Source organism: Eulemur rufifrons, chromosome 3 (assembly GCF_041146395.1).
Source record: "Eulemur rufifrons isolate Redbay chromosome 3, OSU_ERuf_1, whole genome shotgun sequence".
In the NCBI taxonomy this organism is placed as follows: Eukaryota; Metazoa; Chordata; class Mammalia; order Primates; family Lemuridae; genus Eulemur; species Eulemur rufifrons.
In genome coordinates this window covers 60,698,071-60,712,659 of record NC_090985.1, presented here as the reverse complement: position 1 = coordinate 60,712,659, position 14,589 = coordinate 60,698,071, and the positions used below count along the sequence as shown (strand labels likewise).

Genomic DNA, 14,589 nt, shown 5'->3' with positions numbered 1-14,589 from the left:
GAAAATTATAAAGAACTCAGCATAAATTGCCTATATGATGCTGCATAGCAACTCAATGAGTTATTTTATACCAAAAACTTGACCAAGATGTGTTTATGTACTGTAACCAAGTCATCAACCATGGAATTTCTGATTAAGAGCAACTTTGGCTTCCCAGTGACCACATCAGGATGAATCAATTGCAGATGGTGTCTCTTTGTAACTAAAATTATTTGATATATGCCATTTAAAAATATCAGAGAAGTAAGACACAGTCTTTTCCCTGTAGGATTTCATAAGGATAAGTATACATGTACATAAACAAAGGATGAGTAGTAACATAAGCCCAAGAAAAGTGGTAGAGGTAGTTCTCCTTAATGTTGATGTGTAGGGTGGGGGACATTGGAGAAGAGGATATAGAGGAGGAGACAGTTATCCTGGGCCTGAACAAGAAGAGAGAATGGACAGAAAATATTGTAAATGGGAGGAAGAAAATGAGCAAAGTTAGTGAAAATTCATAGTGTTTTCACTTGATCCTGTGGGTGTAGAAGTATGTATTTGGAAAAGGGGGTTTTGTGGGTGAGGGAGAGTAAATAATAAGAATTTCTGGAAAGGTTGACTAGTAACAGGCTATTTTAGGGCCATACAAATATTACATCTTGTAGGTTCTTATCCCCAGGATGACCTTCCATTTTCATATGTTTATGTAGTAGACATGGATTTTTATTATGTTGTTTGAACAGATATACTCTTAGAGAGTCTCTAATTATGGAATGATGAGCGTTATTAGATTTGTCTGACACTGTCTCGTAGTTTGCTTAGAACCAAGTGAAGAGGGGTGATAGAGATAGTGTATCATTTATTCCATTGATAAATTCCTGTTACTTAGACATTGCATTTTTAATAAGGAAACATAAATAGTCTTCTATAGAAGTAATTCTTTAGGAATTTGATTCCTTTACTGTGGTGAATTGACTTATTCATCTCAATTTGTATGTTAGTTTTATAATGTGAATGTAAGAGAAAGTGTTAAAAAATGGATGAAAAATCCATCCGTAGTGTTCTGTCATTAAAATACATATTATATTATTTTTCTATTGCTTTGCATTACATATTTTCTCTAGTGCTATCTTTAATCTTGTTTTGAAGATAATAAAAACTGAACTCTTAAGTGGTTTTATGAGTTCCCTATTGGTGACAGGTTTTTGAGAAATATGGAAACCAATATTAGTCATGCTTCTTAGGAACATGTATTTTTAACATCTGTGTTGAGTAATAATACGGGGTAATGTACAAAGGTTGAAAATTTTAATACTTAAAATTTCTTTTGGAAGTCTAATTTGTTAAGAAATATTTTAGTATATACTCTTACTAAAGAGTATTTGTTACTTTAAATCTATTAATATTTTGCATGCTAATTTTATAGCATATGATAATTGGTACTGTAAAAACTGCTAATAGTTTCCATATAGGAGAAAACCTTGAATCTAAGTTGTATTACATTTCTTTTCTATTTGCATCATTGGGAGTACATGAAGGAGTTTTGCAAACAGGTTATGGTTGAATAGGTTTAAATAAACTTTCTCCCAGCGGACTTTAGTGTAGATGTTAACAATGTCAATTGCTGACAAAAGTTGATTCTGTTTTGTCCTGTAAAGTTCTGGTTTAAAGACTACAAGCATATGGTTGTTTCATGAAATAGATAAAATTTTAATTACCCTTTAAATAGTATTTTTTAATAGTGGAAATACATTACATTTTAAATAGCTTTTTATAGTGGAAAAGATTTATTTTCTTATTCTCCTGCCTTTTAAAATGCTTTTTATATTTAGTTTTATTTATATTTTCAATTAAATTCCTCAATAATATATTCATGTACATACACATTTATGTGAGAAACATAAGTGAGATTATGGAGCATTCCACAATAGTATGAAATTAAACCAAATTTTTTTTAGAGATTCTAAGTAAGCCATGGAGAGAAATGGAATGTTTGCTACTGTTAAAATTTTCGGTTTTTAAAAATATTATTTCTGTTTTTTATTTCCCTGTGTTCTCATTCTGCTTTTATTTAATTTCTTTCCTTCCATATGTTTTTTTCCCTATATTCTTCATTTCATTATTTTAAAATCTTTTTTTAACACTTTCTTTCTACATTTTCTTCTTCATTAATATTCTCTCCCCAGTCTGTTTCAGTATTATATATTAGTTAGTACAGTTGAATTCATTGTGATGGTCATGTTTCTCCTCTCTTTCTTCCCACAGGCATAACTTTTGAATATTTTAATGGCTAAAGTAGGAAGAGATGATGGTAGCTGGTTCAAAAAACGGCTTAAAGAAGCTCATCTTCTAATATACTGTACAATCAGCATATAGTAACGTTGCTTCATTTTGGAAAATGTTTATAAAATAAGCAGAAGTCGGACAAATTACTTGTAGTATAGGATAATCTTTGTATAGGATCTAGTGTTTTGTTATTAAAAAGATGTGATCTCTGTGGTTTCTCTTAGTACATGAACACTTTATCATAGAACTTCTTGGTAATGATATTGTTGGACTGGATCTGCTACTTATTACCTGTATCACTTTGGCAAGCTTTTCACCCATCTGAACTTTAGTTTTCTCTTTGAGAAATATGCTAAATAATACCCACCTTTCACATATATTAAGTTTAATAACATTTTAAGAAATATTTATTGATATATTTGTGGCTAATTAATTCTTTTTTCTATTTTATAGGTTATGTACAGAGTCTGATCAGACGAGTTGTAAATAATGTAAACATTGTTATAAATAATCTCATACTAAAATATGTTGAAGACGATATTGTCCTTTCAGTCAATATCACTTCTGCAGAATGCTATACAGTAGGTGAATTATGGGATCGTGCATTCATGGATATTTCTGGTGAGTAAATGTCAAGAATAGTGTATATTTTTCTATAATTGAAACAATTGCCTTGATTCCTAACGTTTCTTTTTTTTAAGGCCAAGTAGCTCTTTGTTAAATCTAATGAAATCTATATGCCCCAGCCTGGAAAAAAATTCACATAAAGAAAATTTAATAATCTAAGGTTAATATACCTCTTAAATTAAGAAACTACATACTTGTTTTCTATTATTTTTATTCTTTCTTACCCATCACATGCTTGTATCAAATGTGATGTGGAATATGGTCATGCATTACTTAACAATGAGGTTATGTTCTGAGAAATGTGTCACTAGGTGATTTTGTCATTGTATAAATATGAACATCATGCAGTGTAAACACCCTGTTACACACGTAGGCTATATTGTATAGCCTATTGCTCCTAGGCTACAAACCTATACAACATGTTACTATACCAAATACTGTAGGCAGTTGCACCACAGTGGTAAGTATTGATGTATCTAAACATATCTAAGCATAGAAATGGTATGGTAAAAATACAGTATTATAATCTTATTGGGCAGCCATCATATATGCAGTCCATCACTGAAGCATTGTTTTTGTGCTGCATGACAATGTCATGGGCTGTAGCAATAAAAATTAAATGGTATTATGTTTGAATTTTTAATGTTTTTGAAAGGGGAAAGGGAGCATGTTGCTTTTACATAGCTGGGTCATCACCAAGCAAAACAATATATCTGACTGATTTATGTTTTAGGCCTGAGTATTCAAGAGCACATTTGGAATATTTTTATTATCCTGAAGCTGCCTTTTAACTATTACTTACTACATTCTTCTGCTTATTGTAAAAGAGCTTTTAAGTAATAAAATTTTAATAAATACCGTTTATTTATTACTATTTTGCTTACTATGTTCTGTGTGATAGGCGTCGTGCTAAGCATTGAAATTACAGCTGTGAAGGAGATAGATGCTGCCTCTTAAAGTTTGTCAGGAGAGATTAATTAAATAAATCATATTGGTACATGTTCTGGTAGGGTAAGGAGCGGGTATTTTCGGACAAAATAGTAAAGGAACTACTGTGAGTACCTTTAATTTGTGACTTGTCATGTATTTGTTAAAAGTGCTGGCCCTAAGTTTGAATCCTGGGTGTCCTACTTAGTAGGTGTATGACCTTAGGTGAGTTATGGTACTTCTTTTTCTTAGTTTCCTCATTTGTAAAATAGGGATAAAATAGGATCTTCCTTATAGAATTATTATTAAATAAGTTAATGTACTGAAAGGACTTATAAAAGTGTCCTGTACATAGTGCTTAAAAAATGAGCTGCTGCTATTATTTACATCTATTTTTTTTTAATTCTCATAACTCCATAAAATAATATCTTTATTTCTCATTCATTTTAGTTATATATTCATTTATTCATCATAAATCCTAATTAAAGGATCAAGGCAAACTGAAATTGAGACTGAACAGTACTTAACTTGCCTAGTTAAGGTATACGGCTAGGAACTAGCAGAATTAGAATACAGTTTTATGTGTTTTCCTACCTTCAGTCTTCACATTTTAATAAAGGAGAATAATCCTGATCTCACAGCTTTGTGAGACATAAATAAGAGTATATACAAAGGCCCAAACGTTACTTCTTATACATTATTAACGCCTCCTTCTCATCCTCTGTGGAAAGGAATATTCAATAAAAAGGCCAGAAGAATAAGCTATGGGAAATGGAAAAGAAACAGAACTGGATAATGCAGTATTCAATAAATGAATTGACATTTTAGGTGAAGAAATTTTATTTTTAGTTTTAATATATAAATAATACAAATATTAACCTGCAAAATTGTTTATAGTGAGTTAGAGTCATGTACTGGGATTTGGAGGATCTTAGTTTGAATTTTCCCTCCATCACTAACCAATAGTGCAACCTTGGATGAGTTGTTTGTAAATGTGAATTATGTGTAAAATTTGAATCACCACTGCTAACATGCCAATATATTTGTGATAATATGATACCATATGAAAGCCTATGATGATGATGGTGATAAAGATTGTGTAAAAATATTATCTTCTATTTATCAAGTGCTTATTAACTGCCACGTCTTCTGTTACATCTTTTGTATTATCTTGTTTAATCCTTTAATCCTCTGAGGTAGAAACCATTATTTTCCCTTTTATTTTTAATGCAACATTTGATATTTACAAAGGAATTTATGTGACATATGTTTTTTATAAAATAGTATAATGAGCAACTTCTGTTTGAGTAACTAGAACATTAACGGTAGTTTACCCTGACCAATGTGCTTTCCCCTATCCCATCCCCTTGCTTCCTCCTAGAGTTAACTAATCTTAAATTTTATCATCCTCTTCCTTAAAAGTTCTACTATGAAAAGGAATGAAGTACTGTAACATGATGGTCTTGAAAACATTATGCTAAGTGAAAGAAGCCAGATACAGAAGGCCACATATGTGTGATAGATTTCATTTATATGAATCATTCAGAATAGGCAAATCTGTATAGACAGAAAGTAAATCAGTGGATGGTTAACGGATTAGGTATTTTTATTTTTTTATTATGGTAAATTTATACTTTTTTCAACTAACAGACAAATTTGAAATTTATCTGATAATAAAACTTTACTATTTAGATACATATGCATATTCTTTGGTTTTTACTTCTTAAATTCAAATAAAAAAGAAAAGGTTGAATTAATTAGTAATTGCCAAGATATATTCAGAAATAGTATTATCATTGAGTAGTCTAAAGCATATTTTATTGTTTTGTAGATCCCATGTCAGTAGCTTGTGAGTAGCTGCTAACTTAAAATCATTGGTTGAGTAGAGTGGGCCTAATATATACCTGGGAATTACTTATCAGTTAGGAATAAAATTACTCATTTGTTAAAGGTTTTATTTGATAGTTTTATATGTTGCCACTGCTTTATTTTTATTTCTTTGAAAATAAACTGTAGACTGTTATTGGTAATGTATTCATTATTTTATTGTTATAACCATGTTGTTTATTAGAATGCTTGGTGATGATGGAAATGTTTTACATCTTCACTGTCCAGCACTGTAGCCACTATGCACATGTGGCTGTTGAGCAGCTGAAATATACTTAGTGCAACCAAGGCCCTGATTTTTGTTGTAATATTATTTTAATTAGTTTAAATATAAATTTAACTAGCGACATATGGCCGGTGGCTACCATATTAGTGCAGAGTAGCAGTGAATTTTTTCATGTAAAATAAATGTTAAATGAATTATTATTCAAAAAGTTGTTTTAAATATAGATTCTTAAGAATTACATTTTATTATCTCATTACACAAAAGAACTGTAGTGAAATTTTTCATAAATTTTGTCTTAAATTTGTTGTTATGTGCTATGCAAATTGGGAACAAGCTACTTAGGCCTCTAATTCTTCATTCATAAAATGGGGGTAATTGTGCTACTTCATAAGGTTGTTGGAAGATTTAATTGATGTAATAAATGAAAAGTTCTTTTCATAGAGTCTGGCATCATATAAATGCTCCATGAATCTTATTTGCTGATTACTTTTATTACTATCTGTACTAATAAATAATAGTTGCCTCCTCCCCACCCTTTAAGTAAAAAGTTTTTCCTTTTTACTTAAAATGATTTTCTTTGTTTTTTTTTTTTTTAGCAACTGATCTGGTACTGAGAAAGGTCATCAATTTTTCCGACTGCACAGTTTGTCTTGATAAACGGAATGCCAGTGGTAAAATAGAATTTTATCAGGATCCTTTATTGTACAAATGTTCCTTCAGAACTCGTCTTCATTTTACATATGATAACCTAAATTCCAAGATGCCATCTGTTATTAAAGTAGGTGTCTCTTTTTCTTGTAGTTAAGTTGGATATCTCTGTTTTGTTTATTGGCTCTTGTGCATGCTAATTGTTATTAAGAAACCATGAAGAAATTAACCTCATATTTAGCTAGGAACAAAGTATAAAATAGAATAAAACAAAAAAAGAAAAAAGAAAAATTAACCTCATAAATATACATGCCATTTGTTTTCATACAAAGTTTTATTTATATTTATGATTTTTATCTTACATTATTTATATTTATTACTTTTTTATACTATGTTCTAGTAGAGATATTTTGGGGACAACTTTTTTTTCTGTAACTAATTTCCTTTTTAGTTTATCCAGCTGTTTATTAGTGTTTCTTTCTTCAAGTAGGCAGAGGAAATCATATAAAAATATTTATACCCACAGTGGACTAAATATTAATAATCTGTATTTCTATCCTTATACACAGTGTGAACTAATAACTGCAGTTATTTTCTCTTCTCTTTCTTAGGCAATTTTGTAAGGCTTGATATGCTAACCTAATAATTTAAGTTTATTGGTTCAACAAGTTTTACCTTTGATCTATGGTTTTGAAATGTAATCAAAGTTCAGAATGTGGGAATTATTCAGTACATGTCTTTTGATACATGTAAAATTTGTTCTCCAAGGTAGCGTATATATTTTCAATGTGTATAGTTAGTATCTAAACGTAAATCCTGTTGTCTTTTGTTACTTAATGGTTTTCTGAATGTTGTCTATCAATGTCTTGGAAAAGGGATTACCACAGTGATTTGTGATCCTGTTAAACTAAGTTTTATTGTGGAATAAATTTTTGTTATTGAATTACCTATCTCTGACTACCAAAGTTCTATGATAGAAAAGCTAGACTTAGGAATCTGAACTGGTATTGACTATCGTGTCTATATGAGTATGACTGTATAAAAATTAGTTTTGTTTATGTTACATTATGTTTTATTGAAGCATATAACACTTTGTATTTTCTGTAGCCTTACCATACTTAGATTATATTTATACATGAAATCTACCTATTTATTCCCTTAGTAGTGCTCAGTCATCTGTGTTTTACTTTTCCCCCCCACAATGTGTAATGCAAGTTGGTTTGTTTAAATTCTGTTACTTTTTCCTTCTATTTTTGAGTTAGCTTCTTTGGCAAAGATAAGAATGGAAAACAATTAACTCAATAGTATTAATGTCTCTGTCTCAGGGAAAAGGATTTACTTTCTTTAGCCTTGGATGGACTAGTAAAGTTGGGGAATGTGAAGGTAAATTCAAGATATATTGAAATCAAATAATGGCTGTATAGGAACTTTACTGTATAAAATAATTTTATTCATCATTAGTGCAAATTTAATTGTCCATTCTAAGGTGTGGCTAAATTAGAGGAAAGTAAAAATAAATGAACTTGAAGAAAAATTTAGTGTTGACATATAAGTAAATTTTTGTTCTCAAAATTGAATTGCCATGACATTTCATTGTAAAGAGTTCTTTAACATAAATAAGTTTGTTAATATGTGGTTTTTTACTCTGTTAATCACCATATATGAGATACCATTCTCTTTTGCTCAAATGATATCAATTTTTGAGTTTTCTATTAATACTTATATTGTAAGATTTGCTGTTTTGGTTTAGACCCATCATTCTTCCAACTCCTAGTCTTAGGAAATTTGTGTTATTAATAAATAGATGTGATTTACTTCATTGATCACTTCAAAGACAGGAGGCTTCCCAATATGTTCCAGATACCCTAATTATTTTTTTAAACCTTTCACATGTTTGTTTAAGTGGCTCTTGAATTTATTTATATTTTTGGTAGGCTTTTTATTATTTTTAATTTTTTTGTGTGAAACAAATTTGTCCTAGAAATTATGACAGTTATGAGATATAGGTCATATGGGTACATAATTCATTTAACATTTCTATTTTTGGAAAGTCACTTTGCAGTTTTTCAGAGGAATGAAATGAAATTCTACACAAAATCTTTGACCGCATCTCTGATTACTTCATTATGAAAGATTTCTATAATTGCAAATATCTTATTAATGGGTTTAAACTTTTTTAAGGCCTGTAATCTGTATTACCAAATTGTTTCCAGAAAGGTTTACCTCCTTTAAACATTAAGGGGAGTGCTTGTATTCTACTCTTGCTATCCTTAAGTGTGATCATATTTTAAAAATTGCCAACTTACTGAACAACAAATAATGTATAATTTAATATTGATTTATTAGTGAAGTTAGAGTTTTGAAAATATGTTCACTGGCCATTTTCTTGTTCCTTGAATTATCTATGCCTATTCTTTATCCATTTTACTGAGGATTATTCTTTTCTTATTGATTTAAAAAATTTTTTTAAAACATACATAGGTTTGTGTATGTGTGTGTGTGTGTGTGTGTGTTTGTATATACGTTTGATAGGTTCTTTCTTACTGGTTTTACTTACTGCTTAACACTGATGCTATTGGTGCAATGCAATATTTAAAAGGATGTGACAAAGCAATCTCAAATTAAGAAAACCTTGGTAGGGCTGCATACTCCTTTTCTGCCCATCCCCAAACTCTATCCCCCATTTTCTTACCTCTTTATGGTTTAGTCAGTGTATGATCTTCAGGTCAGTTTTAAGAAACTTGTGCTTATATTTGAAATATGGTATTTAACATCACTCCCCCCTATATAACTTTCTCCCCTTTTAAATACATTTATTTTTGTTCTTGGACCTCTAAAAATATGATTACCATTACTTCTTTTTCATGTTTCATAGACACTCAAATATGTTAGTCAAAATAAACCTTTTAAGAGACTTTATAGCTTAATTAGTTTTACTCCATGTTTATATAACAGCAGGAAATCATTATACTGAAGCTGTGTTTATATTCCACTGATGTCTCTTTCTCTGTGGAAAACTTTGATTGCTATATATCGTATTTGCTAGTAATTAATTTTCTTTGTTTCTTATAATTGATTAATGTTATGAATTTTATGTTGTTTAAATCTTATTTAAAATTTATTTGAAAAACTTTTTTGAATGCATAGTTCATTTGGTTTTCCATATTTGACAATGAAAATTTTATTATTTCTATACTTGCATAGTTATAATATTAGTCTTTTCTCCACTTAACATATGGTTTTAGGATGTGTATGTAGTCTTTTTGGTTAGTCAAGCTGGAAAGAACAATGAAAGTTTTACTAAACTGACGTCAAATTTTTATTATTTTTGGTTCACAGAGGTCTTTCTTTTTTTGAGGGGAGAATACTATCATACTCTTAATGTTATAGAGTAGGTATTTGGTTATATAACTTATTTTCCTTCTGGAATAATTATCTGGAGATCTAATGTGAATATATCTTCTCATTATTAGTTCTATTTGTACCTATATCATTTGGCTTACTATAGTTTCTATCTAAAGTTTATTGATCATCATAGCAACATTTATTTAATTCCTATTATTTTAGAGTAAATATTTTGACTTAAATATTAGAAATGTTTGGGATATTTCATTTTAAGACTTAAAATTTCACTGCTCATCTTAAAACGTATTCCATTTAAATATGCTTTCTTTGATGTTTTTGATTTTCAAAATACAGATTCATACTTTAGTAGAGAGCTTGAAACTTTCTATCACAGATCAACAACTGCCTATGTTTATTCGTATAATGCAACTTGGGATTGCTCTTTACTATGGAGAAATAGGCAATTTTAAAGATGGAGAAATGGAAGACTCTACCTGTCACAATAAAGATACGTTAGGAAACGTTACAGGTAAGTATAACAAACCTGTATTTTATAATTATTGTTTTTAGAAAGTAGTTTGACCACTGGGAAACTTGAAAAAACAGATTGAGTTTTACAGTGTTTTAATATCATTGGCAATTTTTCTGCCAAGGCTCACCAAGTGTTATTTAATTAATTGAATTATTTCAGTACTATTAATTAAGGAAATGTATGCTTCATTGAAGGATATGTGACATGGGAAAATACAGGGAAATAAAATCTTAAGGTAAAATGGGGGAGACACGTGAACAGTTTAGTTATGGTGTATGGCAGAATGGTAGAATGTTTGATAAATAGAGATGTGAGTGATCTGACATAGAAAAATGAAAGGAATTATTGATTTTGACTTGTTTTTGGGTTCTTTCTTGGGTAGATATTTAAGAGTGAAATTATATGTTTACTTATTAAAGAAACAAGACCTTTTCTGAAAAGTGTACCATTTTATATTTTCATCAACAATGTATGTGAGTTCCAGTTTCTTTATATCCTTGCCAACATTTGGTGTTGTCAGTATTTTCTTAGTTTTTTGCCATACTGATGAGTGTGTTGTGGTATCTCATCTTAATTTGCGTTTTTCTGATGAGTAATTATTTTGAACATTTTTATGTGGTTATTGACCTTTAATATGTCTACCTTTGTGAAGTCTATGTTAAATGTCCATTTAAAAACATTTTCTGTGTTTCAATATTGATTTCGAGGACTTCTTTTTATATTCTGAGTTCAAGTCCTTTGTCATATATATGTTTGGGGAATTTTTCTTTTTGCCAGTGTGTGACTCGCCTATTCCTTTTTTTTTTAAGCGCGTACTTAGAATAGATAGCTATTCATGTTTTGGTAGGTTTCTTTTGAGCAGAAGTTTTACATTTTGATTGAAATATAACTTTTAGATTCTTCTTTTATAACTGTTGCTTTCTGTATAAGAAGGTGACTAGGTTTTTCTTATATGTTAAGAGAGGGAAAAAGCAGTTTGGCTATTTGCTTCCAGAGGCATCTGAATTAATTTTCTCATCTGTTTAAAGCAAGGATCCCTAACCTTTTTTTAGTGTGTGCCATGGATTCTTTTGACACTCTGCCCAAACCTATGAACCTCTTCTCAGGTGTATTTTGTTATATTTTGTTTTATTTTATTTTAATTTTTTTAGAGACAGGGTCTCACTCTGTCACCTAGGCTGGAGTGCAGTGGTACCGTAATAGCTTAGTGCAGCCTTCAATTCCTGGGCTCAAGTGATCTACCTACTTCAGTCTCTCGAGTAGCTAGTACTACAGTGCTGTGCCACCACACCTGGTTATTTTTTTATTTTTTAATTTTTTTGTAAAGACGTGATCTTGCTAAGTTGTCTAGGGTGGTCTCCAACTCCTGGCCTCAAGTGATCCTCCTGCCTCGGCCTCCCAAAGTTCTGGGATTACAGATGTGAGCCTCTGTGCTTGACCTTTTCGGCTTTGAGTAACTTGATTATGATGTGCTTTGGTATAATTTCTTCATGTTACTTGTGCTTGGAGTTCATTGAAGTTTTTAGATCTGTGGTTTACAGTTTTCATCTATATGTGAAAAAATTTTGGCCATTGTTGCTTCAAACATATTTTTCAGTTTCCTTCTTTGGGGACTGTATTTAGGCTGCATTGCATGGTGATTGACAGAGCTCTCTGATGCTCCATTAATTTTTTTCCCCTTTTTTTCTGAGTTTCGTTTTGTGTAGCTTCTATTCTGTTTAAGTTAACTGATCTTCTGCTTTGTCTGTCTGTTATTAATACCATCTAGTGTAAATTTCATCTCAGATACTGTATTTGTCATTTCTAGAAGTTGAATTTGGGTCTTATATACTTAATGTCTTAACCTCCTTATGCTTTCTTGAACATTTTATATAGCTGTTTTAATGTTCTTGTTTGCTAATGCTATGATCTGTGTCATTTCTGGATCTATTTTTATTGATTGACTTTTTCCCTCATGGGCTATATTTTTTTGCTTCTTTGCATATCTGATAATTCTTAACTGGATGCTAGACACTGTCCATTTTATCTTGTTGGGTGCTGGATATTTTGGTGTTCCAAAAAGCATTTAAGTTACTTAGAAACAATTTAATTCATTTGAGCCTTGCTTTTAAGGTTTGTTAGATGAGATCAGAGTACCCATTAGACCCAATTTTGTCCGCTTAGACAATTACTCTTTGGAGTACTCTGCCTGATGCCCTGTGAACTAAAATGTTTTTGTTTTCTGTCTGGTGGAAGCAAAAGTTATTCCTAATTCTATATGAGCCTGGGGGATTGTTCTCTTTGCTCCTTTCTGGTGGTTTTTTTCATATCCTTAGGTAGTTTTCTTACACACATATGGTGCTTAATACTCAGCTGAATGAATACTGGAAGAGAACCCTCTGCTGATCTCAGGGGCTCTCTGAGAAGTTTTCTGGTTTGGTGCTCTGCTACCTTACAAGCTCTAGCTCTCTTAGTCTCCCTGGACTTTCTATGTTGCCTTCTCATTTAAGGAAGACTGTTGCTCAGCTTGGATTTCCCTTTTGCTGGCTATGGCTTAGAAACTCATTGCAGGCAATAAGTTGGGGCAATTGCAGAGCTCATTTTTGTTGTTTCCCATCTATCAAGAGTCACTGACCTTTCCTGATTCCCAGTATTTGAAAAGAAATGATAATATAGTAATATTATGTGCTTCTCTGTTAAACACATTAAATATCAAGATATATATAGCAGGAGGTCTAATACCTATCATACTTTCAAAGTAGTAATGAGTGTGAATGATATTTTGAGATAGTTCCACAACTGTTGATATACAATTATGTGTCACTTAACGATGGGTTTATGTTCTCAGAAATGCATCATTAGGTGATTTCATTGTTGCGCAAACATCATAGAGTATACTTACACAAACCTGGACGGTATAGCCTAGAACACACCTAGGCTGTATGGTATAGCATATTGCTCCTAGGCTACAAACCTGTACACCATGTTATTGTACTGAATACTGTAGACCACTGTACCACAATGGTAAGTATTTGTGTATCTAAACATATCTAAGCATAGAAAAGGTACAATAAAAATATAATTTATTAAAAGATAAATGGTACACCTACATAGGGCATTTGCCATGAATGGAGCTTAAAGGAGTGGAAGTTGCACTGGGTGAGTTAGTGAGTGAGTGGTGAGTGAATGTGAAGGCCTAGGACATTACTGTACACAACTGTGGACTTTATAAACACTGTACACTTAGGCTACACTAAATTTATAAAAACATTTTTCTCTCTTCAATAATAAATTAACTTTAGCTTACTGTAACTTTTTTACTTTATAAACTTTTATATTTAACTTTTTGACTTTTATTTTATTGTAACACTTAGCTTAAAACACAAATACATTGTATAGCTATACAAAAATACTTTTTCTTTATATTCTTATTCTATAAGGTTTTTTCTATTTTACATGTTTTTTGAACTTTTTTGTTGAACACTAAGACACAAACCCACACGTTAGTCTAGGCCTACACAGAGTCAGGATCATCAATATGACTGTTTTCCACCTTTGCATCTTATCCCACCGGAAGGCTTTCAGGGGCAATAACATTCAAGAAACTGTTATATCCTACAGTAACAATGCCTTTTTTTTGAACACCTCCTAAACAATCTGCCTGTAGCTATCTTATATTATAGTTAACTGTTTTTTTAAAGTAGAAAAGGAGTACACTCTAATATAATGATAAAAAGTATACTATAGTAAATACATAGACAAGTAACAGTCATTTATTATGATTTTCAAGTATTATATATTATACATACTTATATGTACTATACTTTTATGTGACTGGAAGTGCAATAGGTTTGTTTACACCAGCATCACCACAAACGTAAGTAAATGTGTTGCACTATGACATTATGATAATTGTGATGTCGCTAGGTGGAAGGCATTTGTCAGCTTCATTATAATTTTATGGGAGTGCTGTCGTATATGTGGTTTGTCATTTAGTGAAACTTTGTTATGCAGCGCATGATTTTATCTGTATTAGAGTCACAGGTACTGTTAACACAACTGTGGTTTGTTACCGGAATTCATTTTTAAAAACGCTATATTTTATTTAATACTGCATATATATTTTCTTATTGAAATTCATGCAATTCTTGAA

At 30.9% G+C, this 14,589-nt stretch overlaps 1 protein-coding gene across 1 annotated transcript in view; it reads left to right on the top strand.

The window, feature by feature from the left end:
* Positions 1-14,589, top strand: part of VPS13B (vacuolar protein sorting 13 homolog B) — a 754,271-nt gene that overhangs the window by 46,614 nt on the left and 693,068 nt on the right. Inside the window, exons 5-7 of the mRNA XM_069465462.1 lie at positions 2,719-2,886; positions 6,529-6,710; positions 10,280-10,454. Coding sequence (XP_069321563.1) covers positions 2,719-2,886; positions 6,529-6,710; positions 10,280-10,454 — 525 coding nt within the window. The remainder of the gene's footprint in view (positions 1-2,718; positions 2,887-6,528; positions 6,711-10,279; positions 10,455-14,589) is intronic.